At 40.6% G+C, this 24,621-nt stretch overlaps 1 protein-coding gene across 3 annotated transcripts in view; it reads left to right on the plus strand.

Annotated features, from left to right (window-relative positions):
* The window catches only part of rps6ka1 (ribosomal protein S6 kinase a, polypeptide 1), a 44,501-nt gene extending 23,881 nt beyond the window's left edge, over positions 1-20,620 (plus strand). The window contains exons 1-21 of one of the 3 annotated variants that reach the window (XM_069152407.1): positions 7,157-7,189; positions 10,095-10,211; positions 10,332-10,413; positions 11,686-11,766; positions 12,034-12,113; positions 12,278-12,384; positions 13,372-13,409; positions 13,814-13,956; positions 14,094-14,164; positions 14,290-14,378; positions 14,501-14,565; positions 14,679-14,781; positions 15,108-15,235; positions 15,871-15,996; positions 16,315-16,404; positions 16,509-16,667; positions 17,383-17,544; positions 17,634-17,710; positions 17,804-17,921; positions 18,026-18,163; positions 18,640-20,620. In XM_069152407.1, the coding sequence (XP_069008508.1) occupies positions 10,383-10,413; positions 11,686-11,766; positions 12,034-12,113; positions 12,278-12,384; positions 13,372-13,409; positions 13,814-13,956; positions 14,094-14,164; positions 14,290-14,378; positions 14,501-14,565; positions 14,679-14,781; positions 15,108-15,235; positions 15,871-15,996; positions 16,315-16,404; positions 16,509-16,667; positions 17,383-17,544; positions 17,634-17,710; positions 17,804-17,921; positions 18,026-18,163; positions 18,640-18,762 (1,929 nt within the window). In that variant the 5' untranslated portion in view covers positions 7,157-7,189; positions 10,095-10,211; positions 10,332-10,382 and the 3' untranslated portion in view covers positions 18,763-20,620. Of the gene's footprint in view, positions 1-7,156; positions 7,190-8,076; positions 8,589-10,094; positions 10,212-10,331; positions 10,414-11,685; positions 11,767-12,033; positions 12,114-12,277; positions 12,385-13,371; positions 13,410-13,813; positions 13,957-14,093; positions 14,165-14,289; positions 14,379-14,500; positions 14,566-14,678; positions 14,782-15,107; positions 15,236-15,870; positions 15,997-16,314; positions 16,405-16,508; positions 16,668-17,382; positions 17,545-17,633; positions 17,711-17,803; positions 17,922-18,025; positions 18,164-18,639 lie in introns of those variants that run through there. The other 2 variants (XM_069152405.1, XM_069152406.1) reach the window with 2 other exon arrangements.
* The last annotated feature ends 4,001 nt before the right edge of the window (positions 20,621-24,621 follow it).

Raw genomic sequence — 24,621 nt, forward strand, 5'->3', positions numbered from 1 at the left:
TTTTTTATCCTCTGTCTGCTCATCTTTCTTCCCCGGTTGATCCATATGAATGACAAAACCTCTATTCGCTTCATCCCCTCCTCCATCCATTCATGGCTTGGTATTGGCCTAGTTGTCATGGTTACTGTGCCCTCGGCGTCGCTAAGCCCTGATTGCAACTTGCTCTGCCAGGAGGAGAAAGGTTTATGACATTGAAACACAAACTTCTCAGAAATCCTCGTAGATCCACTCACAGTGGTTTTATTAGTCGGGCTTAAGATGCATATGCTCACAAACATACACTCTGATATATCTGTGTGTCTCGGGGATTACACAGGGAAGCTCTGACATTAATCATCAAGTGTTTGTGTGCATTGTGTTACAGGTAAGCGTGTATTTGGAAAGGTCTCAGATATCAAGCTACATTACCAACCTTTAAAGGCCATCATAAAATATTACCGCCATAATAAACGGAAAGAAATCCGTTCTCATGACAGCGTGGATGATGTGCAGAACAGAGTTCTGCAATCAATTTGCATGTTGAAATAGAGTGTGAATGCTCTGTTTGTGAAGATGGAGGCTGGCAAATGTTACCTGGAAGCATCATCTAAAAAAAATGTTGTCCGTGTGTGTATGGCCTTGCCTCTCGTACCACTGCTTGTCTCACAAAGAGGATGCTGGGAGATGGAGACAGAGAAAACACAGTTGCCATAGTTTCACGCTTCTCTCCTCACGGGGTCGATTAAGGAAAACGTTCCGACCAGCTCCTCTCATTCTTTATAGTTCTCATTAATATGGATGCTGATGGTGTTTATGCTCTATGGTTTGCCTTTTTTTTTTTTTCTCTCTCTCTCTCGATTTAACAAAACCTCTGCAGTATTTTTCCCCATTTGTTGGTTTATCTTTTCAAGTTAAAATTGTCCATCTCTTTCTTCTTTTCTCTCTCTTTTTCTCCAAGTGTTGCCACCCAGGAGCATGTAACCTTTGACCCTTGTTACCATGACAGCAGTGTCATGCAGTCCAGGAAATGCAAAGTATTACTTATAACAAAATATTTTCATAGTGCATATTCCCAAATGAGTCAGTAAATCCACAGATCTGTTTAACCCCCAGAGGAGGCCATTTTGCATTTTCTTCCAAGACTTTTTTCATCTGTTGATTTAAACATTATCTCATTGCAATACAAACTCAAATAATTTACTCTTTGTGATAGTAGCAGCACAGAAGCAGGGATACAGATCCTTAATGGCAAAATGACCTTTAATCCTTCCTGACTTTGTCAGAAAGGACTTTAGTCAGGGTTCACAGTTTTCACTAAAGTTTGTCTGCTCTTCCCATCTGTCATAGTTACAGCAGCTTCGGCGAGTAAACAAGTAATCTTATTTCCCTCCTTTAATTCTTAACTCAATTAAGCAGTAAAAAAGAGCCTCGCAAAAATATAGATGCTTGCTTTTTTTTTAACTTTTCTACATTTAATCATGCATGTTATTCAATAACTTACAAGCCTGATTAACCCACCGTACTCCACCTGTTCAGCACCAAGCAAGAGGATCGTGAGCTGGATATTTCCCTGTGGAGGTATAGGAGATCAAAATAGAGGTAAAGAGATTGAAAATCGACTTAGATCTGTGATCTGTTAGTGTTTAGGTTACAGCTTGCCAAAAAAAAAAAAAAAAGCAATCAGTACAGTATTAATTGAAATAAATTCATCCTCTCCAAATATTGTATCCTAAATCCTTCTCTTATCCTACTAAAATATAAAATTAGGATTATCATTGAGAACTATATGATTCTTCAGTTTTAACCGCCAGAAGCCGTTGGATATCAAAAACTGCCTCCATACGTTTTCTTTAATAAAATAAGGGAACCTTTCCGTTACAGCTTGAGGAACTGAAACTTGACCCCCAGCTAACTTTACGCTCGTGTTTTCTAAAAAATAAATTCCTCCTACTTTATTAAATACCGTTAGCATCAGTCACCAGAGCATGCAGCACAGAATAAACAATGACACTATGGCGTAGAGTGGCATATATAATAGCTGGCATTAATCAGGCCTCATTGGAGGAGAATGAATAAATTGTTTCATGCTCACGTTTTTTTTTTTTTTTTTTTTTTTTTTTATCAGTGTGCTGGCAATAGATTGATAATCAGACATGCTGTGCAACAAGGCACAAGATGATCATCAATGGCATTTAAGATTACTTCTGGAAGGGTGCATATGCCAGTGTTTGATTTGTGTCCATGCAGTGTTTTTGGCAAGAGGACCGGCTGATATTTAAAGACCGAGGAGAAGCGTGTGCGAGAGGAAGCAGGGAATACTTGGTGAGACGTGAAGTTTCTATTTTGGACCGCTCTGGCTGGTGTGAAGAGTTCGAATCGTGAGAGTGGGAACGGCTACGAGATGGGTGACGGAAAGCTCAGGCGATGTTATTGTTTGTGTGTGCAGGTGTTTCTCTGCATTCCTTGGATGGGGCTGCAGCAAGCCATAAAGTGCTGCACAGTTCCACTGCAGTCAGCCAGCTTAGCTTTAACTCCGATGACCTCATTGCGTATATTACCAGCATCCACTCTTTCATCTCTCCCTCTGTCTTATCTATCTATCCCATTTATCTCTCTGTTCCTCTTTTGTTCCCTTTTAGTCCTTCCTGCCATTTCTGTACATTATTTTTATTTATTTATTTTCTGACCGTCGTTGCCACTGTGGATATTACACGAGGCCATTATGGCCTTTGGTCAACTGGCCTTGCGCTGAACTGCCTATCATCTTACTGCTATCCTTTCTGGTGCTATTAATATTATGGATGCCATCACAGGATTTCCTGTAGCATCTGCGGTAATCCTGTGCACCTCTCATACATTTCCTGTATGCGTCCACCTTCCACTTGTTTACGTGATCAGTTTTAAAGTTGCATCTGTTCCAGTCGAGACATTTGCTGTTGTCACTCAGTGCTGCTGTTTTGTGCAGTGTATTGTGAAGTAGGGTTTTGATTATGAATCTGGTTGTTTGCTGTACAAGTATATGTGTTTTGGTTTGTGAGCAGATGGGACAGATGGCAAAGTCTGGCTCAAGGAGCAGTGTTAACCCCAGAGGTGCCCTCCTCCACAAACTGGTCAAGGGGCAAAACATGTTACTGGTTGCACCACCTAATCACTTTGTCATTCTTTCTTTCTGAGCTGAAAAAAAAAAAAAAAAAAAAAAAAAAAAAAAGACTATATGTTATATGTAATCAAGAAGTCTGAAATATTGTTCTTTTCTTGTCAGAAATAAATAATTTTTTTAAACCTTTTTTCTGTTCTGTGGATGAAGCTCTTGTCGTTCATCTTTCTGTCGGATAACAGCAGCCACACTGGCAAAGACGGGGATAATCACGTTAAGCACTGAGGGATTAAGACTGTGAGTATTCACTAGGCTGTTAGTTCTGTTCTTTGTGAGCTTTTGGGTTAGTTTGCCAGCTTGAACTGGAACTTTTTTTTTCTACTTTGATATCTTCTTTTATGATGTTCTTGAAATCTGTTCTCCTTCTGCCTGCCCCAAGATGAGTCAGTATTTAAGGGCCATGATGGGATGACTGAGGATTGCATCGGGGCCAAGTGAAAGTCCATCTGCAGCACTCCTCTGCCCTCTCCTTCCTCCTCTTCCTTTTTTTTTTTTGTACCCACCCGTCAGTCATGGCTGTAACAGCAGGTGTTGCTGGAGGGTGGAAAGAGAAAGTGCGAGGACGAATGGGGCGGTGGGGAAAGGACAAAATGAAGGAGGACAGATGGAGAGGCTGCGAAGTGAAAAGAAGGTGTGCTGGAGAAACAGTTTGCTCATCACAAAAATAAAAAAATATATAATTTGAGTGGAAGAATAACTCGTTGAAAGTATGAGTCAGCCCTGCCATCCGAAGTTGAGTGCCACTCTTTGGTTTCTCTTCAGATATTAGAAGAGAGAAGGCAAAGTTTCAGGCTGATAAAAACAGAGAGACATTCCTGTCTCTCACCTGACAGATTTGGGTGCCTGTCTGCAGGCATGTCTGGACACTCGGGTATAGACTCTCACAAAAAAAACAAACCTCTTTTGAGACCCTTGAAATTCCTGAGTTAGTACAGTCATCGTATAGAGCTGCAGACATACATTCCTCATTTTAAACTACATGTTTCTACAGTTAACTCAAAACGTCATACTGAGAGCATTGAACACAATAATATTCTCCACAGTGTAAAACAGGATTATAACCTAAATGGTGAAAGAGATCATCCTTTCTAAAGGTAACTAATGGCTTTATTAAAGATTTGTAAATTAGTTTTTCATAAACTACTTCAGGTGTACTTCAGAGGTATTGTCATTGGTGGTGGTGTTATATTTTGTTTTTGATTCTCAGCAAACCGTCTCAGGGAGTCAGAAGGATAAACGCAACCATTCTCCAATCAGTAATTCATTTGATAAAAACGATGATGGTAATTGATGATTTTCATCATTTAATCAAGACACATGAAAATCTTTCATGTTTCCTCTTTTCTGTTGTGATGTTTTTGTGCCTTCTGTCTGTTATAATCTGAACATCTTTAGCTTTTTTACTGTTAGCAAGACAAAACAAGCAATTTGAAGGCAATCAGATGAGCAGTTTCTTCCAATTTTATGACATGTATTTTAAAAAACAAATTGATTAATCAAAAATCTAAATGATAATGGTATCATCAGTTGCCTATAGTATTTTCAAGTGTCTCTTGTTTTTAGTTGTAATTATGTAATCACAAAAGTCTTGGTCATAGTGACCATTGCTCTTTTACGCGTGCGTGTGTCTCGTCTCGTCTCCCTCTCTCTCTTTCCTGTCTTCTTTGTCCCTTGCCGTCAGAGCTGTCATGCAGTTGGAAAACATGCAGGTGCTGCTGCTACATTTTCCAGGAAGGTCCGGTGAGGGAGACGGACAGAAATCTTCTAATTGTCTCGTGTTTTCCAAATACAGAAATTCACAATCTGAATGAACTTCTATTGGACAGAGTTTTCTCTTTTCTCTTTTCACTTACTACACCTAGTTTTCGTTTTTGTATGACTCTCCTCCAAACTGTGCCATCACGTCGAGCAGTTTCGGGCTTTGGTGTATTGCTTTGAGCCGCATGGCTGTGAAAAGGGTTTAAACCTGTGTGACCTCTGCTGCTGGGATTGGACAGTCTCTGGGCAGCACTCCAGCCTGTTTCGCCTCCCACATGCTTCCTTTCTGTCCCACTTTATGTGTCCCTCGCTGTAATTAATGTCAGGGACAACATGGAGATTTGAATGAGGCATGAGCTAACAATGTGAGCATGTCCTTACTTGGCTAAAACTCTGATCTTGTAACACTCTGCTTTGGAGCAATGGCCACTGGACTGGCTATATAGACCTGCACTGGCCCCTTGTGTTTATCAAAGAACATTACACCATGCCTGTCTCTGACACAACATACATCTGCCACAGTCAGAAAAACACAAGTGACCATGAGGTGCATCATGTGCTGACTCAGAGCTTCTCATTACCACAGATGCTTTTGGCGAAAGGACGTTTTAGCTTGGTGAACCATAGTGAAAGCATCTCAAGAATCTTCTCATGAAATTTTTATTGTACCATATTTAAGGATTTGTTGGAGTTTATTCAGATTAGATACGAAAGGAAATTGCAAACCTCGGACGGGATCGTAACTTTCTCTGGAACCACTCAGATTCATAACAAGCATGCAAACAATTTCCTCCTCTTCTCTGGGAGCTTGTGTAATCACACAAAGTAATTCTCTTTGTGTGCATGTAAACCTTTGTTTTGTATTTTAAACAATTGTACAGACTTCTTTTGAACAGTTTTCACCACCACTCCCTGCCCTTGTTTCTTTTTCCCAGCGAAAAAAAATAAAACACTTCCTAAGAGCCTCTTCCTGCTGCGGTGGAGCATTTTCAAATCAGTCCGCTTCACATATCCATTTTTATAACTTCACCTCACTTCCCATTGTGTGTGTGTGTGTGTGTGTGTGTGTGTGTGTGTGTGTGTGTGTGTCTGTGTCTGTGTGTGTGTGTGTGTGTGTGTGTGTGTGTGTGTATATATATATATATATATATATATATATATATATACATATACACGCATATATATATATACGCAGATTGTATCTGTGTCACTGTGGTATTGCATACAGAAACTGTTGGCTAACAGAGGCTGAGTCTTTGTAAGACTAGCGAGTGTCACAGAGGTTCACTGACAGTGGCAGTATAGGTGACATGGAAACATCTGGACACAGACATGTGGAGGCTCATATTCCGCACCAAAATTCGCCCGCGAGAGGCAAGTGGCCGCTTTTTGTTTCAATGTGTGTTCGTTATTAACCTCCACTTGATGTGAAGTGCTACGTCTGTGCGTGATCGTGGGTGGTGCCGGGCTGATGGATGTGTTTGCTCAAGGTTTCAGGAAAGGAAGGGGCTTCTTACGTGAGACTTGCCATATTCTCAGCTATGAAGTGAGGAAACGCAGGAGGACATGGATTGAAGAGCTTCCACCTCCTCTAACCCTAAATCATAAAAAAAAAAAAAAAAATTGTCTTGGTGGTTGATTGAAGCTTCTGTCCTTTAATCTTTAGTCACGGATTTACAAGGCAGTGCTAATGCAGCTTTACACTGTTTTTCTGGGCATTGTTGCGCAGAATAGTCGTCTCAACACAATAGAAATTAATATGGACACTCCTTTCGGTTTAACACAGTCTACAGACCATGTGCTCTATATTGAAAAACACATACATTTCTAGATACTCTAAATTCTAGAAAATGACAGTACTTTTGTGTGCGACCTGTTAGATATGTCAAAAAATATCTCTGCTACAGCGCTAATACCGGGAAACGGAGCTAGTGTGCATTGAGGTTATCGAACAGGAAGGAAGTGAGATTGACTCTAAAAAAAGAGGAAGTGAGAAGTACGAGGAAAAGAGAAGCTTCCTGTCACTAGTGTGTCAACCATTAACATCTTGCCACTTTCTATCCCTGTGTGTAAGAGTGTGCGTGAGAGTGTGTGAGGTGCACCTGCAAAGATAACTTGTACATTTGTGTCCATTTATATTTCTGTAAAAGTATCAAAATCCTGTCGTGAAATTTACTCATTGCAAAACCAAGTATGTCCTCTGTCTCCTGTATTAACTGCTCTGTTCAAACACCTCCGTAGAACAAGTGTCATATCACCTGGGTAGAGAGGGACTTTGCCAGTATTAGACTCCAGGTAAGCTCTCACCACTTGTACTGTGCAGCTGTCAATCTCCCTCGCTAAGCAAACATTTCTGCTGCTTACCGCTGCATTTCATCCACTTCAGACCGACACACTCTTTTGTCTCTTTGCCCTCTGGAAATTTAATTCACCGGTAGCACAAAAAATATTGAAAATCCAGCTTTTCCGAGCACAGACTGCAATGCGGGTCTGCGGATGGCTCAGCTATGCGACTGTTTGGTCAAGAGAGAGGTTGACTCATGCACTGTATCTACTGTGTATGGTTGTGTAATGGCCTAGTCTCTCAGGTTAAAGAGGTATTTACTATATAAAGAGGGATAAAGTGAGTGATGGAGGATAGGAGAAGAAAGGTGGGAGGCCACTTTAGGAGCTGCAGGAGCTGTTTTAAGAGACAGGATGAGCAGGAATAGACTATTATGAAAGGAAAGAGAAGGACATGCCTGACCACAGGCAGGAAAATCTCTGTCATCCACAGGCGGTGAGTCGCCCGAACCGTCTCTGCTGTGTTGACTCTGAGAGGGGACACATCATCCTCCCTCTGCCTCCTCTCCTTCCCCCTTTCCTCTTATTTGTAGTGAATTGTGGGTAAAGGGAAGTAGCACAGAGTTCAGGCAATTACTGGTTACACATAGGACCATATGTTGTTGTTAATCAGAAGAGCACTTTTTGCTTTGTTTTTTTTTAATTCAGTATTTCCACCACTTATTTCTTCTTTTTTCTTTTCAGTTTCAGTCTGCAGCTCTAACTTTCTCTGGTGCTCTCTCTCTCTCTTAGCTACAGATGTTTGTGTGTGTGTGTGTGTATGTGTGTGTGACAAGTTGGGTGCAGGACCGTGAGAATAAGCGCAGGCTCTTCCTTCCTGCTCGCTTGGGTTCCAGTTCACTGCATTCAGTCACTGAGGACACACCGGTCTAATCAGACCAAGACAGACGAGCAGAGAGGGAGGACAGGCGATATAATGGAGGAGAAAATGAAGATGAAGCGTTAATAAAATATATATAGCAGGAGGCCCATGCAAAAGAAGAGAGAAAGGGCAGAGGCTGAGACATTTTTCCATATTTACCTGCAGTCATCAGAACTACTGCTAACAAGGCAGCACAAATGAGTCTAAACGAGTGCTCCTGGTGAAATGAGGTGAAGGTTGAGATGATTTATGTGAGATAGTGCGGTGTTTGCCTTGTTATGGACGTGGGCAGGATGATAAAACAGTTTGGGAAATGCTGAGATGGAGAAGGACAAGAGAAAGTTCAACCTGAGCCGAGTGCTGTTCTTCTACCTGTTCAGAAAGAACCGATCGTTCTCGGGCAGCCCTCCTCACTTTAACAGCTGCAGGTCAACAGCTGCAACAGGCGACGGCACGGCTACTTCACCTCCACCTAGGAAACACTGGACGGTAAAGTGACACCTTGACATCTTGTCGTCAGTCTCCAGGGAGTTATTGGTGGCGTTGTCATTCAGCGCTGTCATTTTTAAACCAACAAGCATTGAGGCTTCGTGTTCGCTGGTATCTGTGGTTATTTTGAAATGAGGTGCAAATGACAGCTTGCACCTTCAACCAGCTCTGGTTTCCTGTTGTCAAATACAGTCTCAGGCAGTCGAGATCTGTGGTGATGTCTGTTTTGTTGAAACTTTATCAAACCTAAAGTCACACATCATTTCAAATCTTTTGTTTTTAGATAATTGACTTAAATGATTTATGACTAAACTTAATTTCCATTTAATTTTATGTAGGTCAACTAATTGCTTAAACAATTGCTTAAATATTTAATCTCTAATTAGATTACTAAAATACTGAAAACGATGAAAAATACTATCAAAAGTTCCACTTCAGGGGCTCAGTGATGCTTTTTAAATTGCTCATTTTGTTTAAATTAATCAAACAAGAGAAGAAACACAAATCGGCAGAGCCTCACAGTTTTTATTATTTTTTACTTTATAATGAACTTTTAATTAATTGATTAATACATTTACATATGTTCTAAAAATCCAATAATAATTTTGGCTCTTTATTGTGTTGTATTTGTTGCCATTGCTAATTTAGCTGATTCTCAGCCATGTACAGTATTTAACATGTTTTGTCCATTATTTGTTGTGGATGGTTATTGTGTTCCTTGTATCAGCTGTACGTTGAGGGCAAATTTGAAGGATAAACTGTAACACAGACAAGATGTCCTACTTTCTCGTTCCACGTTTTTAAATGAAGCCTTATAAGTAGTTCTAAACTTCAAAAACATTTTTAATGTATTTTGCCTCCAGCCACACTGATGAATTTTAAACTTTTCCTGCAGGATAACCACAATGCGGTGACTCATCTTGGGCCCGCAGCATGATACTCAGGGTAGAACTGAAAAACCTCTCGAAAGAGTCTTGTTGTTGTTATTGATGATGCTTCGATATTCTTCTGTAGGGTGTTGATGAGTTATGGGTGAGGCTGACATCATGTCAGCACCGAGAGTTCATGTGGCGGAGTCGACAGCAGTGGCAGCAGAGCTTAAAAGTCTCAGATCAAAAAGTCACGCTTGAGGGTCAAACAAGAGTGCTTAAGAGTGCTTTGGTGGTTTACTGTTAACAGTGACATACTTCCATGTAATGCTGCTGTCACCATCATTTCCTGAAACACAACAGCACATTAAAAGGACCCACTGGGTGTAGTCACTCACACACACATCTCACGTTTTACTGTGCTTCCTCTTTCTAAAGTGTTTGATTTTGATATAGAGCAATTTACAGCAGGAGAGACTCAAACAAAACAACTGCTTTCTTTGCACAACAAACCGGCTCTGACGTTTCCTGACCTTCACAAAATCCTTATAAACATACAGTATTGTCATTGTTTTGACCATTTATTTTGTAACCACTGATTTAATACAAATCTCATCTTTCCTTTTTCACCCTTTAGGAAGATGGAGACATCAAGGAGATCAACATCACCCATGTGGTTAAAGAGGGCTCGGAGAAGGCTGATGCCTCCCAGTTTGAACTGCTCAAAGTCTTGGGGCAGGGATCCTTTGGCAAGGTAACGCACAGGCTCACTCTTTCTGCCTCTCTCTTTGTCTGACGCTGCACATCACATACTCTCTCCCTCCTCTGTTCTCTCACTATCAGAGCTGCAAACATGTTGTTCTGTTTTTTGCAGGTGTTCCTGGTTCGAAAGGTGACCCCTCCCGATGACAACCAGCTCTATGCCATGAAGGTCCTCAAGAAGGCCACACTCAAAGGTACAGAAACCTGTCATATGCTTGAATGATGTTACCACAGTGGGACAGTAGAAGAGGCTGCAGCTTTTGAGTAAGAAATGTTCTGAAATGTTAGGGGTTTTTTTTATGATCCGAGCTGTAAAGTTATTTTTCAAACCCACACCAGGTTTAGGAGGGTTGCCCTTCAGCTGATCTAAAACGGGAAGCAAATAAAATGGCATGTTTCCTCCTGTGTGCATGAATTATAGTATCTTGTGTGTATTTGTTTAGTGCTGAAACAACTAGTTGATTAATTGATCTGCTCATATATTCGTAGGTTCCAGATGCTCAAATTTGGTACCTGTTTTATATGTGTAAAAACAAAAAAAGAATCATGTTTTGGGTTTTAGGTCAGACAAAATAAGCAGTGTGAAGATCTCACCTCAGTCACTAATGGCTTTTCTTTGTAAAACCACACATTTCCCAGCAGTGGGTTCATGTTTAATCATTTCAAAAAGCTTTCTGTTTGACTTTTTGGTGCCTTCGTTGTTTTTTTTTCAAGTGGTTGTACCCTCGGTTTCATACAAAAGGGTGTATGCTTTTCCTGTAACTATGACCACCACAGCTTTCAGTAGGTGTTTCATCTTTACATGCAGGTGCTGTAGTCTCATCCACTTGATAAACATCAGGGCATCTGATGTTTTTTTTTTCACATAGTTTCCCTGAAGTTGTTGGTTCTAAATGTGCAGATTTACATCTTTAAATTCATTTTTTATCAACGTCAGTATTTAGTGTGCTGTCGTCCTGGATTCAGTTTCATCACCATTCAATTAGAAATCAGTGAAGAACAAAGACAAATCATTAACACGCTGAATCCACAACACTGAATCAATGTCTATGTTACCAAATAATGTTGGTTTATTTAATTTTACACATACCTGACTACACTCCCATTTTTCCCAGGTTTCCCATATTTGAAGGCCCTCTCCCTGCACCTTCCCTGTTTCTTGCAGGGAAAATCCTGTAATTAGTGGCCCTCAAACTCTGCTACAAATAATCATCATAACCAGACACAGTTATGCCAGGGCAGGACGGCATTCCACCTAAAACACAGAAATTCACCTGCAAGTGTGACTGAACAGTTTACAGGATAGTGGCCTTTTGGAAAGTGTGTATGGTTCATTTTGATATGTAACAATACACACATAAACTCTTAATACATAGACACACTTATTTACACTTGTTCATAGAATGATACACAGTGTTTAACTTACCGACACACTAAACTCCTACTCATCTTATTTATCTTTTCAGTGAGAGACCGTGTGAGGACCAAGATGGAGAGAGACATCCTGGCTGACGTCAACCACCCATTTGTTGTCAAACTGCATTACGGTAAGTCAACCTGATGTTTTTTTTTTTTTTTTTTTCATTTTACTTTCCAAACACACATCTTAATCTCATTGGATCTACTGATTTGATTTGTGTTATTTTGCTTAAGTTCCCGAGACTTGACTCATGCTTCCTGATTTGCGGTCAAATATGATGTGAATGAAATGTGTGTGTGTGTGTGTGTGTGTGTGTGTGTGTGTGTGTGTGTGTGTGTGTGTGTGTGTGTGTGTGTGTGTGTGTGTGTGTGTGTGTGTGTGTGTGTTTTTGTAGCATTCCAGACTGAAGGGAAATTGTACTTGATCCTGGACTTCCTCAGAGGAGGAGATCTCTTCACTAGACTTTCTAAAGAGGTGAGGGAGAATAATTCAAGTCTGGTCATTTATCTCACTTGCTGATAAATATGTATCTAATTTGTCTCCATTGTTTTGCACCTGTGGTGTTATTTTTCTCTTTTATTTCATTCTATTTTTTTCTGCATCTCACTTCCTCTTGGTATTTGTCTTCTGCCTCCTAGGTGATGTTCACAGAGGAGGATGTGAAGTTTTATCTAGCAGAGCTGGCATTAGGACTGGATCACCTCCATAGCCTGGGCATCATTTACAGGGATCTCAAACCTGAAAAGTAAGTGCAAACAGACCTCACTGTCACCAAAACAGAAATATTAACAAAAAAACCCGACATATTTTACGACCCTTGCAGGACTACAGCATCACTGAACTTTCTCTCAAGACCAGAAATATATATTATAGATGGTGCATAAACCATCAGTCAGAAAGTTCTTCAAAGGTGGCCATATCCCAGCCGAATAAATCCACAGCTGTGGGAATAAACTCAGACACATACATACATTTTTACTCTCTCTTATAAAAAAAAAAAAAAAAAAAAGCTGTTTGCCCCTCTGTAATGCTCTCTGGAGAGGTTTTTATTTGAAGTGATCTAATAAATGATGCACTAGCCAAGATCTTAGACAGTAGTGATATTTTTTTGGATACATTACTTAGAATTGAAATAAGGCATTTGTATCATGTTAGAAGTTACTCTTTTATTATTACAGTTTGTTTGCATTGTAAACATGTCGAATTATTATTCCTCACTAAAATATTTTGTCTTCATCCTTAAGGTCTAACAGACATTATGAATGCATTATCTATGAATTATCATTTATTATGTATTGTCTATATGAATACATTATGAATACATTACCAAATATTTGCAAAGTTTTTTTAAATGTTGAGCCTGCGTTGTTTACATCAGATTGTTGTCTTCTTCATCTCTATTTTATTTGGCGCATTGATTACTTTGTCATTCCTTAATGTCTTCACTGTTGTTGCTGTTATTTACTGATGTTCTCGTGACATGCATACTGCATATAGAACACAAGCCACGAGCACACTCATCAAACATCACACTTTACTACCGTTAGTGATCAGTGCGCCTGCAAGGGTGCATTTAAGTTGTATACGTTATCAATAACCCAGATTACTGCAGACCAAGGTTTGCCACAGATAAATGGAAGTTTAGTCTTTACAACACGTGTCTTTGTAAATACAATATTCACACCCTCAAAGACTTTTCTTTATTCTAACATTTGACACTGTTTTCATGTAGCATTCTCCTGGACGAGGAGGGACATATCAAACTCACAGGTGAGTTTACTGCTCCTTTCTTTACATCCCAACACTCTTCCCTGTCCTCTACCTCACTGACCTTCATTACTCACAGCGTGGTGACAGCCTTATCTTGCCAACTCCAGATATCTGCATACGGGCCTGGATGTGTTCCCCAAGTTAATTATTATACTTTGTCTTATCGTCATCCATGATAACCACCATTTATTTACCGCGGGTCCTGCTTCCACTGAACCAAAGGTGACCTGAGGAGAGGGGCACTATAGATCACACTGATGAAGCTTTAGAGGGACGGATGGTGACAACGATTAAGTGCTCTCAGATGAAGCAGGACATTCATGTTGAAGATAGCCGTGTTGTTTTTATGCTGCAAGTTTATTATTTATGACTTTAAACATACTTCTATGTCTTGTGTTTTCCAGATTTTGGCCTGTGTAAAGAAGCCATTGATCATGAGAAGAAAGCATATTCCTTCTGCGGAACTGTGGAGTACATGGCACCGGAGGTTGTGAACAGGCAGGGACACATCCACAGTGCAGACTGGTGGTCATTTGGGGTACTAATGGTAAGGAGAAAAAAAAAAATCTATGGAAGATTTTTGAGCCAACACTAAATAATTCCGTTTCTGTGTTATATGTAAATATTCTGCTGCACTAATGTATTCAGGCACATAATATAAGCGATGTGTGTTTCCTCTCCCAGTTTGAGATGTTGACCGGAGCGCTGCCATTTCAAGGGAAGGACCGCAAGGAAACTATGAATTTGATTCTGAAGTGAGTCCCGTCTGTGCGAAAGATCAATTCAACACAAAACCATTTTTTGTCACACACATTCAAAACATCCCGCTCCATCCCTGGTGGAATAATTAAAGCTGCGTGCCGTCTGTCTCTCTCTGCAGGGCGCGTCTAGGAATGCCTCAGTTCCTAAGTGCTGAGGCTCAATCTCTGCTCAGGGCCTTGTTCAAGAGGAACCCTGCCAACAGACTGGGTTCGTATCAACTCGGGGAATATGACATCCACAAATGGCAGAACGTAGTTTATTAGATACAGTGAATGGTTATGCTTTATATTGGTCACTGGTTGTGCTAACTGTTGATGTTTTGCTGACAGGATCCGGTGCTGACGGTGCAGAGGAAATTAAGCGGCACGGCTTCTTCTCCACCATAGACTGGAATGTGAGTGTTGGACTGTTTAATTAACATGTGCACAGTAAATTGGAGTATTTTTGTTTAGAGCAGCTGTTACTTGAACTGTACGGTGCAAGTAAATGTCCTTTCGTTCCCTTCAGAAACTCTTTCGAAGAGAAGTAAAGCCTCCGTTCAGACCAGCGGTGGCACGTCCGGACGACACCTTCTACTTTGACTCCGAGTTCACTTCCCGCACACCTAAAGGTCAGAGGTCAAAGCTGAACGTTTACCCGGTACTGTTCTAATAGTTGAAAGCAGTGCAGCCGACTGTTTAATATTATAAGTACAGTGTCATATTTTCCTCTCTCCGCTTGAAGAACAAATGAATACAGGATGTTGTTTATTTAAAGGAGATAAAACGGTGATCACAGCACCGTTAAGAGGCAATACAATTTTATTGCCACAGTGATCATGAAAAATACATACGTTTTAAAGTGTAGTTTGAATTTCCGAACATGGACTTTTTAACATTACTTCAGAGGGACAGATGTCTGTTTTTCTAATACTGGACTTTCCTTATCATCTTGCAGACTCCCCCGGTGTGCCCCCCAGCGCCGGAGCTCACCAGCTCTTCAGAGGCTTCAGCTTTGTCGCATCTCTGTTGGAGGAGGAAGGTTCGGAGGAGCCAGTGCAGCCTCCGCCGCACCCAGTGGTCCAGGTCAGCTGTTAGTCACTCATGTTGCATGTTTATTATTGATTCAAAATGAGGAGCAGGGCAAGAAAAGACAACACTGGGAAGACAATCCTGTCCAGGGAAAATTACTTTAGAAACTTTAGAAAGTTGTTTTTCATTAGTAAAAAAAAAAAAAAAAAAAGGTTTTCCACTAAAAATGAAATATATATATATTTAAGTAGAAATATCTAATGATTGCAGTACTGTTGTTGTTTTGGATTTTTCACTAACTAAGCTGATGTGTTGTAGATTATAGCAGTGCAACAAGTTAGTTTTGAATGTGACATTTCAAAGTGGTTTAAAGCTGTTCTTGGTTCATTGGTGATAATGTGAAAGAGGAAGTGAAGAAAGATTAAGTGTTTAAGGTGTGTGTAAGGCAGAGAGTAAAAAGAAGAGCATGAAATGTTTCAAAAGAAGTACATGGCTTCAGATCCTGTTTCAAGCCTGGCAGGAGCCCTGATTAACTGTGTGGTAGATTGAGAGAGACAGTTAGACAGACAGAGGGAGAAAAAGTGTTTCTAGAAATAGATTCAGTTCCTCCCCGAAAACCATCAACATTCCTCTACTTGTCAGTCTGTCACGCCTCCGCCGCTGTTCAAATCTCAGCTCTTCCTCTGCAGCAATTACACGGGAAGAACCTGCTGTTCAGCGACGGCTACGTACTGAAGGAAGACATCGGCATGGGCTCCTTCTCTGTCTGTAAACGATGCGTCCACAAAACCACCAACACCGAGTACGCTGTCAAGGTATGCAAACATACACAGGGAAAGTATCATGTGACACTTACCCAAACGTGCAGCCACAAAATAACAACAAATATGACTACTTTATCTTTATAAGTAGCAGTTCAATAATATTCAGATTCCACTGAAGGAAATATGCCAAATTGTATTAAGCCAATTTTATTTGTTATTCTAAAAACTGAATGACGGTCTTTAATAATTGATTCTAAAATTTCAAATAATTACAGGTAAGTGGAAGAGAGAGAAACAAGAACGTTCATTTGGGCAGTCTTCTTTTCAAACACGAGCTTAACGTCACTGTTGTTTTTTTGTGATCGACAGATGATTGACAAGACCAGCACAGACCCCTCTGAGGAGATCGAGATCCTACTTAGATACGGACAACACCCCAACATCATAACACTGAAGGATGTGAGCCTAAATGCACACTTATCTCACACCGTTATTTGCCACGGAGGTTAAGTGTAACAGGCGTCACTGTGAGTGATACGATAATGTGTGCGCTGGCGTTTTAGGTGTACGACAATGGGAAGCAGGTGTTCCTGGTGACGGAGCTGATGCGCGGAGGAGAGCTGCTGGATCGGATCCTCAAGCAGAAGTCCTTTTCGGAGAGAGAGGCCAGCGCTGTGCTTCACACCATCACCAAGACTGTAGAGTACCTGCACTCACAGGGGGTGAGGACAACGAGCACTGAGAACACGCAGCACTTAGGCCTGTCTATTTACTCAGCTCAAATATGGTTTGATGTGACTTTACAGATGATAGTTGATTTAATGCACACTGAATTTGCAAATGTGATCCCTCAATATATCAAAAATATCTAGTCGAATCGAATAAACCCTACTGAAACATGTATACATCTGTATGTAAAACTCATTTCCAATAGGAATGTCGTTCTTCTGTTTGAACACGAAAAACTTTTTTTTTAACAACTAATAAAGCGAAGGAATTGTTTTGGGTTTTTTTGGAGTTCGGTGTGGCAGCAAGCTCCATCTGATCAATCCAGTTAAGACATTTTTATATTTTAAATGTGAAGGAATTTGAGGAGAAAAAAAAAGACCTAAAATGTATGTAAAAATATGAGATTGAAAAGCAGATTTTAAGAATACAATATGCAATGCACTACTCTGTGTTAATAATTCTAAATATTTGCTTTTTACTGGGAGGCACATCAAGTATTTGCACGTTATGATACAGAACTCACAACTTGTGTGTGCGTGTGGACATAAAATCTGAATGAAATTAGTTCAAACCAAAATCTGATCCTTTAACAAATCTGTTCGAACCATAAATATTTAGCCTCATGATTATAATATATTTAATATTCTGCTCTTCTGTATTACTTTATCCTTATTGTATTCCTCCCACTCATATCCTCTTATTTCTCAGGTGGTGCACAGAGACCTGAAGCCCAGCAACATCCTCTATGTTGACGAGTCAGGGAATCCCGAGTCAATCAGGATCTGTGACTTTGGCTTCGCTAAGCAACTGCGTGCCAACAACGGCCTGCTCATGACCCCGTGCTACACTGCTAACTTTGTTGCTCCTGAGGTGAGGAGGTCACGCACAGTCAGTGTCACGCATATAGATTCAACTTCAATGAAGTTAAAATAAACTGTGTTTCTCTGTGGATATTATAGGTGTTGAAGCGTCAGGGCTATGATGAAGGATGTGACATCTGGAGTCTGGGAGTCTTACTGTACACCATGCTGGCTGGGTGAGGAACAACATTCCTCGGGTTGAATATGTTTTTTTCTGTCTCGGTGCTCTTTGTATTCACTGTGTTGTACGTCGACTTTTCTCTCGCCAGTTTTACCCCATTTGCCAACGGACCTGAGGATACCCCAAATGAGATCCTGAACAGGATAGGCAACGGTCACTTCAGTCTGACTGGAAGCAACTGGGACACTGTGTCTGATGTTGCCAAGGTAGAGCTCCAGATCTGTCCGACAGCTCCTCTGCTTCTTAGAGGGCATTTTGGCCTCCTTTCTGTCACATGATCAGTTTCATATTTTTATTTGTCTACTTTTAGGACCTTGTGTCCAAGATGCTCCATGTGGATCCCCATCAGAGACTGACTGCTAAGCAGGTTCTCAAACACTCCTGGATTGTCCAGAGAGACAAACTACCCAGCAGCCAGCTTCCACACCAGGACCCCAAACTGGTCAAGGTAATAACTGAAATGTGATATTTATCATCTCGGGTTTGGTTATATATGAATAAAGTCTAAATTCAATTCAAAGCAATTCAAGTCAGTTAAAACTTTACTTAATACAAACCGAAATAATTTGAGTTATAGCGTTTAAATAACCTTTTTAAGACCCATTTTGAAAGTATATTTGTCATATCCTATTGGTTGCGTTCAAAGTAGCGAGACTAGTATTTTTCTATTTGATATGATTTTACATTGTTGATGGTTATCGAGGTTTAAGACTGCATCACGTGTTGCATTGTGCATAAAAAACACATGATGGGGTGTAATTTGATCATTCTACCATGAAGCTTCAACGGAGTTTAAAAAAAACAAAAATTTGGCGAAGCCTTCTTAAATTATTCCGAATCTTAGTGGTTATAATGTGTAAGCTTAACGGCATAATTTTCATTTGGGATATTTGCGCCACATTCATCATGCTTGTTTTCGTACAGGGTGCAATGGCAGCCACCTACTCCGCTCTGAAGAACTCCCAACCCACTCCAGAGCTCAAGCCCATCGAGAGCTCCTTCCTCGCTCAGAGGCGTGTGAAGAAGCTTCCCTCTACCTCCTTGTAGAGACTCAAAACAGCCAGTCGACTCCCTGGAGTCTGACCAAAACCACACCTCCTGGCTCCAAACTACCCAGTCAGCTTGCTCGGGGACTTTGTGTCCGCTCGCCAATACCAGCCAAGGAACATCGACCGTGGTCCTGCCCCCATCTTGTGACATCAGTTGCGCTGCTCTTGCTATATTCCTCCTTGTGTGGGCTCGCCAGCTGCTGTTAGCCAATCTCCTTGGACTAGCAAAAAGATCGTGAAGATGGATGGGGGCGATAAGCGCAAAAAAAAAAAAAAAAAAAAAAAAAAAAAAAAAAAATTGGTGCAGGTTTATGGCAGATGTATTAGTGCCGTGTGAGTGTATGTGCGAGTGTGTGAGCGTGTTCGTGCATGGCCTGCCACAGAGTCAATGCAGCCATGTTTTTGATAGTGACAATGAAAGTTCTCTCTCCTCATCGTTGCTGTAATTGGTTGTCATTCTTGCTGCACGCCTGTCTGTCTTGCCCGTTTCGTTGTCCGTCTCCCTGTTCCTTTTGTAGAGTTGATGAGCTTTATATTACAGGTTGTGCTGCCAAATCAAAAATGTGCCGACAGCACTAAACCGCCGTACTGTTCAACTGCTGTTAAATGTTTTTCAAAGAGCGCTATTAATATGAATATTAAACATTTCTGCCATGAATGCCTCATTGGCTTTGGTACAGCCAGAATACGTGGATTCTGGGAAATGTCAAATGCTGATGTTTTGGTTTAACGCTCGTATTTTGTTTTACAGAGCGTGTGTGTGTGTGTGTGTGTGTGTGTGTGTGTGTGTGTGTGTGTGTGTGTGTGTGTGTGTGTGTGTGTGTGTGTATGCGCGCACGCGTGTGCGTGTGTGTGTGTGTGTGTGTGTGTGTGCGCGTTGCATGACTTGCAGTTTGTGTGTGTACTGTCTTGCGAGATGCTGCAGAGCCATGTGCATGGTCCGGTAACGTGATGATGTCATGTAGCTTCCTCGTTTCGCACTCCCCTCTTTTCTCTGCTTGGTCAATCTGCTGGCAACCATTTGAGATGTCTATTATTTTTATTACTACAAAGGCTAGTAAAATAGGTGGCTTTCTGTGAAAGAAAACCTGCCCAAGGAACAATGTGGCATGTTAAAATTAGATATTTGCTTTGTTCTCTTTTTTTTTTTTTTTTTTTTTCCCCACTGTGTTTCTTGGATAATGCATATTGAATGCTGTTTCCTGTGTTGGCTGCTTTTGTTGTTGATTGTTTTTTTCCTTTCTTTCTTTTTGTCCAAAGAAAATGTTGATTTAAAATAGTGAAAGACACGCTGAGCACATCACAGCCTGTGGACTTGATGCCGTACAGGTCTCTTCTTCTCCTTCCATGGCTGACTGTTATGTTTATGGAATTGAGCTCTCGAACGCAGCCTATCTCCCCTTTAAAACCTCTGTCAAATCACTGGTTGGTGATATAACACAGACCTGCCCTCATCGTGGAGCATCTTTTTCATTCATGATATTTGACTTCCATCGATTCTCTTGATTATTTGACTTGTTTACATTTTCCCAACACTGAATTTGAGACCTCCCTAAAGAAGACTAAAGGTGTCTCACTGTAAGTCGCTTCATGGGGTAGGTCCTGCTTTCAGCTCAGTGCCTAGGCCTCCAGGAGGAGCTGAATGTCTGTACATGTGTAGAAGGAAAGACCTGTGTGGCTGAACAATCTATGGATTGTTGCTGTCTTACCTCAAAAGGGATCAAAGTTATATTATAATTCTTGTTTGGTGGTAACAATCTCCCTCTTTTGACTCAATTTATGGTAAGATGTTATTGTATGATAAAGATGAAGATTTTTATATCTTACAATATTAAAAATTCAGTTGCTATGACAAACTGTCTTGCACTTTTTTACTTGTGCCTTCAAAGATAAGGTTTGGAAACCCACAATTCACAGATTAAAGTGCTCAAAATGTATCCTGATACTGAAAATATTTCTGAGGTGAATGGAAAGTGAGCACATGTTGGACTTCATGAAGATTAAGTTGGTCCACACAGCGATGAAGAGAGCATTGGTACTGGAATGGTTCTCCAACCATATATAACCTCATATATAACATGATCCTTCTCTGCCCTTCATTTCCTGTCTTCTTCTGGGCCCACAGCCTGGTGTGTTTCCACGAGTGGTCACTGGAGGGAGATAAAGAGCTTGTTTTTTTGGGTTTTTTTATCAATCCAGGTCATAGTAGTTAAATGCATTTCTGTCAAAACACTGACCAATAGAAATGCTACACTCTCTTCTTTACTGTTTATTCAAGCACTTGGCAAGGCAAGTTTATTTGTGTAGCACATTTCAACAACAAGGCAATTCAAAGCGCTTCACATAAAACCATTAAAAGCATCAACACATAAGGCAAAAGAAAAGGACATTTAACGACAATTAAGAAAATGTATTAAAACAATAAAAACACTGATTAAAACATTTAGCAAGCTAAAAAATAGGAAAAAAATTTACAGTGCCGTTTAAGACCTCCTCAAATCCGGTTCAGTGAAAGGCAGCAGCAAACCAAAAAAAGTCCTTAGTCTTGATTTAAAGCAGCTGAGGGTTGCAGCAGACCTGCAGGTTTCTGGGAGTTTGTTCCAGATATGTGGAGCATAAAAACTAAACGCTGCTTCTCCATGTTTAGTTCTGACTCTGGGAACAGAAAGGAGTCCAGTCCCAGACGAGCTGAGGGGTCTGGATGGTTCGTAAGGTAGCAGCAGATCAGAAATGTATTTTGGCCCAAAACCATCCAGTGCTTTATAGACCAACAGCAGGATTTTAAACTCGATTCTTTGTTTGACAGGAAGCCGGTGTAAAGACCTCAGAACTGGAGTGATGTGGTCCAGTTTCTTGATGTTAGTGAAGACTCAAGCTGCAGCTTTCTGAATCAGCTGCATTGACTTTTTACGGAGACCTGTAAACACAATGTTACAGTAATCCAGTCTATTGAAGATAAATGCAATGAAGTTTTTCCAAATCTTGTTGAGACATAAGTCCTCTAATCTTTGATATATTCTTCAGGTGATAGTAGGCTGATTTTGTAATTGTCTTAATATGGCTGTTTAGATTAAGGTCTGAGTCCATGACTACATCTATGTTGCCTTTAAGTATTCTGATTAGGAGAAACTATGTTCCTTAACAATGTCGGCTGCTTCTGATGGGATCGTTGCATCTGCATCTACATTTAAGTCATGTCAAATATCAGGATTTATATCTATACATGCACACCAGAGAGAGCTTACAATATCTGGATGCAAATGACTTTCTTCCTCACCATCTGTCTCTCCTTGCCTGTAGCATTTTAACTGTCATGCTGTTCCTTTTTCTTTCCTCCAGTGTGAGTATACCACCATGTACTTCTACCTGCCGTTGCGTGCTTCTGAATGCACGGCAGCACTCGCTTACATAACAGCCGCACAGCAACTGCTGGTTTCTCTCACTCATCTGCATTCGACTGACAGTTTGTGCAGAAAAGATGCACATGATCATGTCTGAAGTAAATGCCCCTATTTATACACAGATGACACATACTTTGATATGTTCCCACTGGGTCCTGTTCTCTGTACTTTGATGTCATTGTACCAGTAATTCACACTGTAACTCACCTGCTCTTTCTCGCACACACACACACACACACACACACACACACACACACACACACACACAGAGAGAGAGAGAGACTGACTCAGGCTACTGCAGCAGTAACAGACTGCTGATATTGATTACAAAACAGTAAAAAAAACAAAAAAAACAGCATCATCACCATCATGTGTTTCCTCTCTGGAAAGAGAAGAGAGTGGTGCAGTTTTTTATCCTGGTCCTGTCTCCTCAGTTTACTGCAGCTGTCAGCTGAAATGCTGAATTTCCTCAGATTTTTACAACAATGGGTGTGCGTGTGCGTGAGAGAGAGTCTGACCTGAGCTATAAAAGGGATACTGTGCATGGCTTAATATTTTTAATCGAAGTTCCTCTATATTAAAGGAGGTCTCATTGATTGTGCGTTTGTTGTCCTGTGGCTGATGTGAGTTACGGTTGTGTTGTGCTGCTTGTAGTGTCTCCAGTGGATCTGCTAAATTGAACATAAAACCTAATATTGACACTTCATGTTCCCTTTGCTCTCTCTACAGCATTCTCTCCAGGTATCATTTTTATGGTAACAAAATCGATCACCTATAATTCATTCTTACTCGCACACATGCAAACACAATGCGAGCTTTTCTACACACAAAACAGGCTGCACAATTCATGCAGGGGAAAATTATGCTTGCACCTGTCCTACCAGGAACTGGATGCATGTGATAGAGTATAACATGTTACATGAGGTGTAACATAACTGCTAACTATAAAAGTTCGCCCACCACTGATCAACACTACGCTATGGAGTACAAGGAGTGACAAAAAGTACAGTTATTAAATACTCCCCAAAATAAAACACAGGATGTAAAACCTACTCAAGACTGTATGTTTCTCCATAGAGTATTTACCCATGTGCAACATTTTACCCTTTCCTAATAACGTTTCCCATGTCCTTGTGATAGCCTACATAAGATGTTTCTAAAATACCTCTGCTGTATCTGACAAGTCATTAATCATTTAGTGTGTCCTATAATATGTCAGTGCTCCAAAGAAGTCCACCATTTTCCTGTTTCAGCCATTTTCTGGCCTCTAATTCTCAGTAAACTCTCTTTCTTGTTGACAAATTTTGTAGCTTAGTGAATCTGTTATTTTCAATATCATTCGATGAGAGTTACCTACTGGCATTTGTAACCTCTGTAACTACAGAAAAAAAGAAAGAGAAAAAACTAATCCTGGCCTACGGTAAATTCATTATTTTTCTTCTGACTATCTAATCGGTAAAAGACATTCATGTTTATTTTGCAGTGGCTGACGTGAGTTGCAGCTGTTTCTCCTGCTTCACCTCTGCAGGTCAGCCATTATTTATTCAGACCTGATAATGAAGCTGCTAAGTACCTCATGCACGATTTCGATGTTTAAGACGAAGAGCTGAGAGGAACTCAAAATACCAAAAGTCGCAGTCATTCTAACCGGATAAGGTAATGGAAAGCCAAACACACTCCTCCTCCACATGTGCACACACAAAACACAAACCGACCAAACGGATTAAAGTAATCTGGAACACAGTAAAGTGCTTTCATCACAATTTTAATTATAAAGGAGATATTTGGTTGTGAGAGATAATTGTATTTTGGAAGGATTTAGCACTTACGCTTGATTAATTCTGCATAAATGAGAGGACAACTGGTCTTGCGTGGGTGGCTGTCTGCTGTGTGCCTGTGATTCTCGAAAAAAAATTGTCCAATTATGTTTGACTGTGTCAAACAGAACTTCTCTCTGTTGTTGTTGTTGTTGGTGGTGGTGAAGCATCCTAAGTCCAGGGTTTGCCAATGATGATGGCAATCTGTGCACTGAGCACTGAAGGCACCCTGTAGGATTAGTTTAGAGTGAGTGGTTTTCAGCTGTGGGATGTTGCGCAACCATTAAGAGTCTTCCAAAAGTGGTGGTCATGTTAAAAGAAAAATACTCGACTGAAGCATCTTGCTTTGATCCCTGAAAGCTCTACTTAGTCAAGAAATCATGTTTACATGAACCAAAGGCAGCACATAAAAGTGAAGCATCACTGAGGATGTACCATGTGCAAATGTCTTCATGAACTTCTTGATAATTCACGTGTAGATTTAACTATATCGGCAGGATTTATTGGGACTTATTTCATCTTGTGCCTTTCATTCTGAATCTCATGCTGCTCCACAGCAACACACCCATCTTTGGGATCCTCTTTAATATTCTAATTCTTTTTCAAAGGTCTTTCTATTTTCTGGCTATTTGAATCCCA

Source organism: Embiotoca jacksoni, unplaced genomic scaffold (genome assembly GCF_022577435.1).
Source record: "Embiotoca jacksoni isolate LCO1_2020_lvr unplaced genomic scaffold, fEmbJac1.0.p SCAF_18, whole genome shotgun sequence".
Taxonomy (NCBI): domain Eukaryota; kingdom Metazoa; phylum Chordata; class Actinopteri; family Embiotocidae; genus Embiotoca; species Embiotoca jacksoni.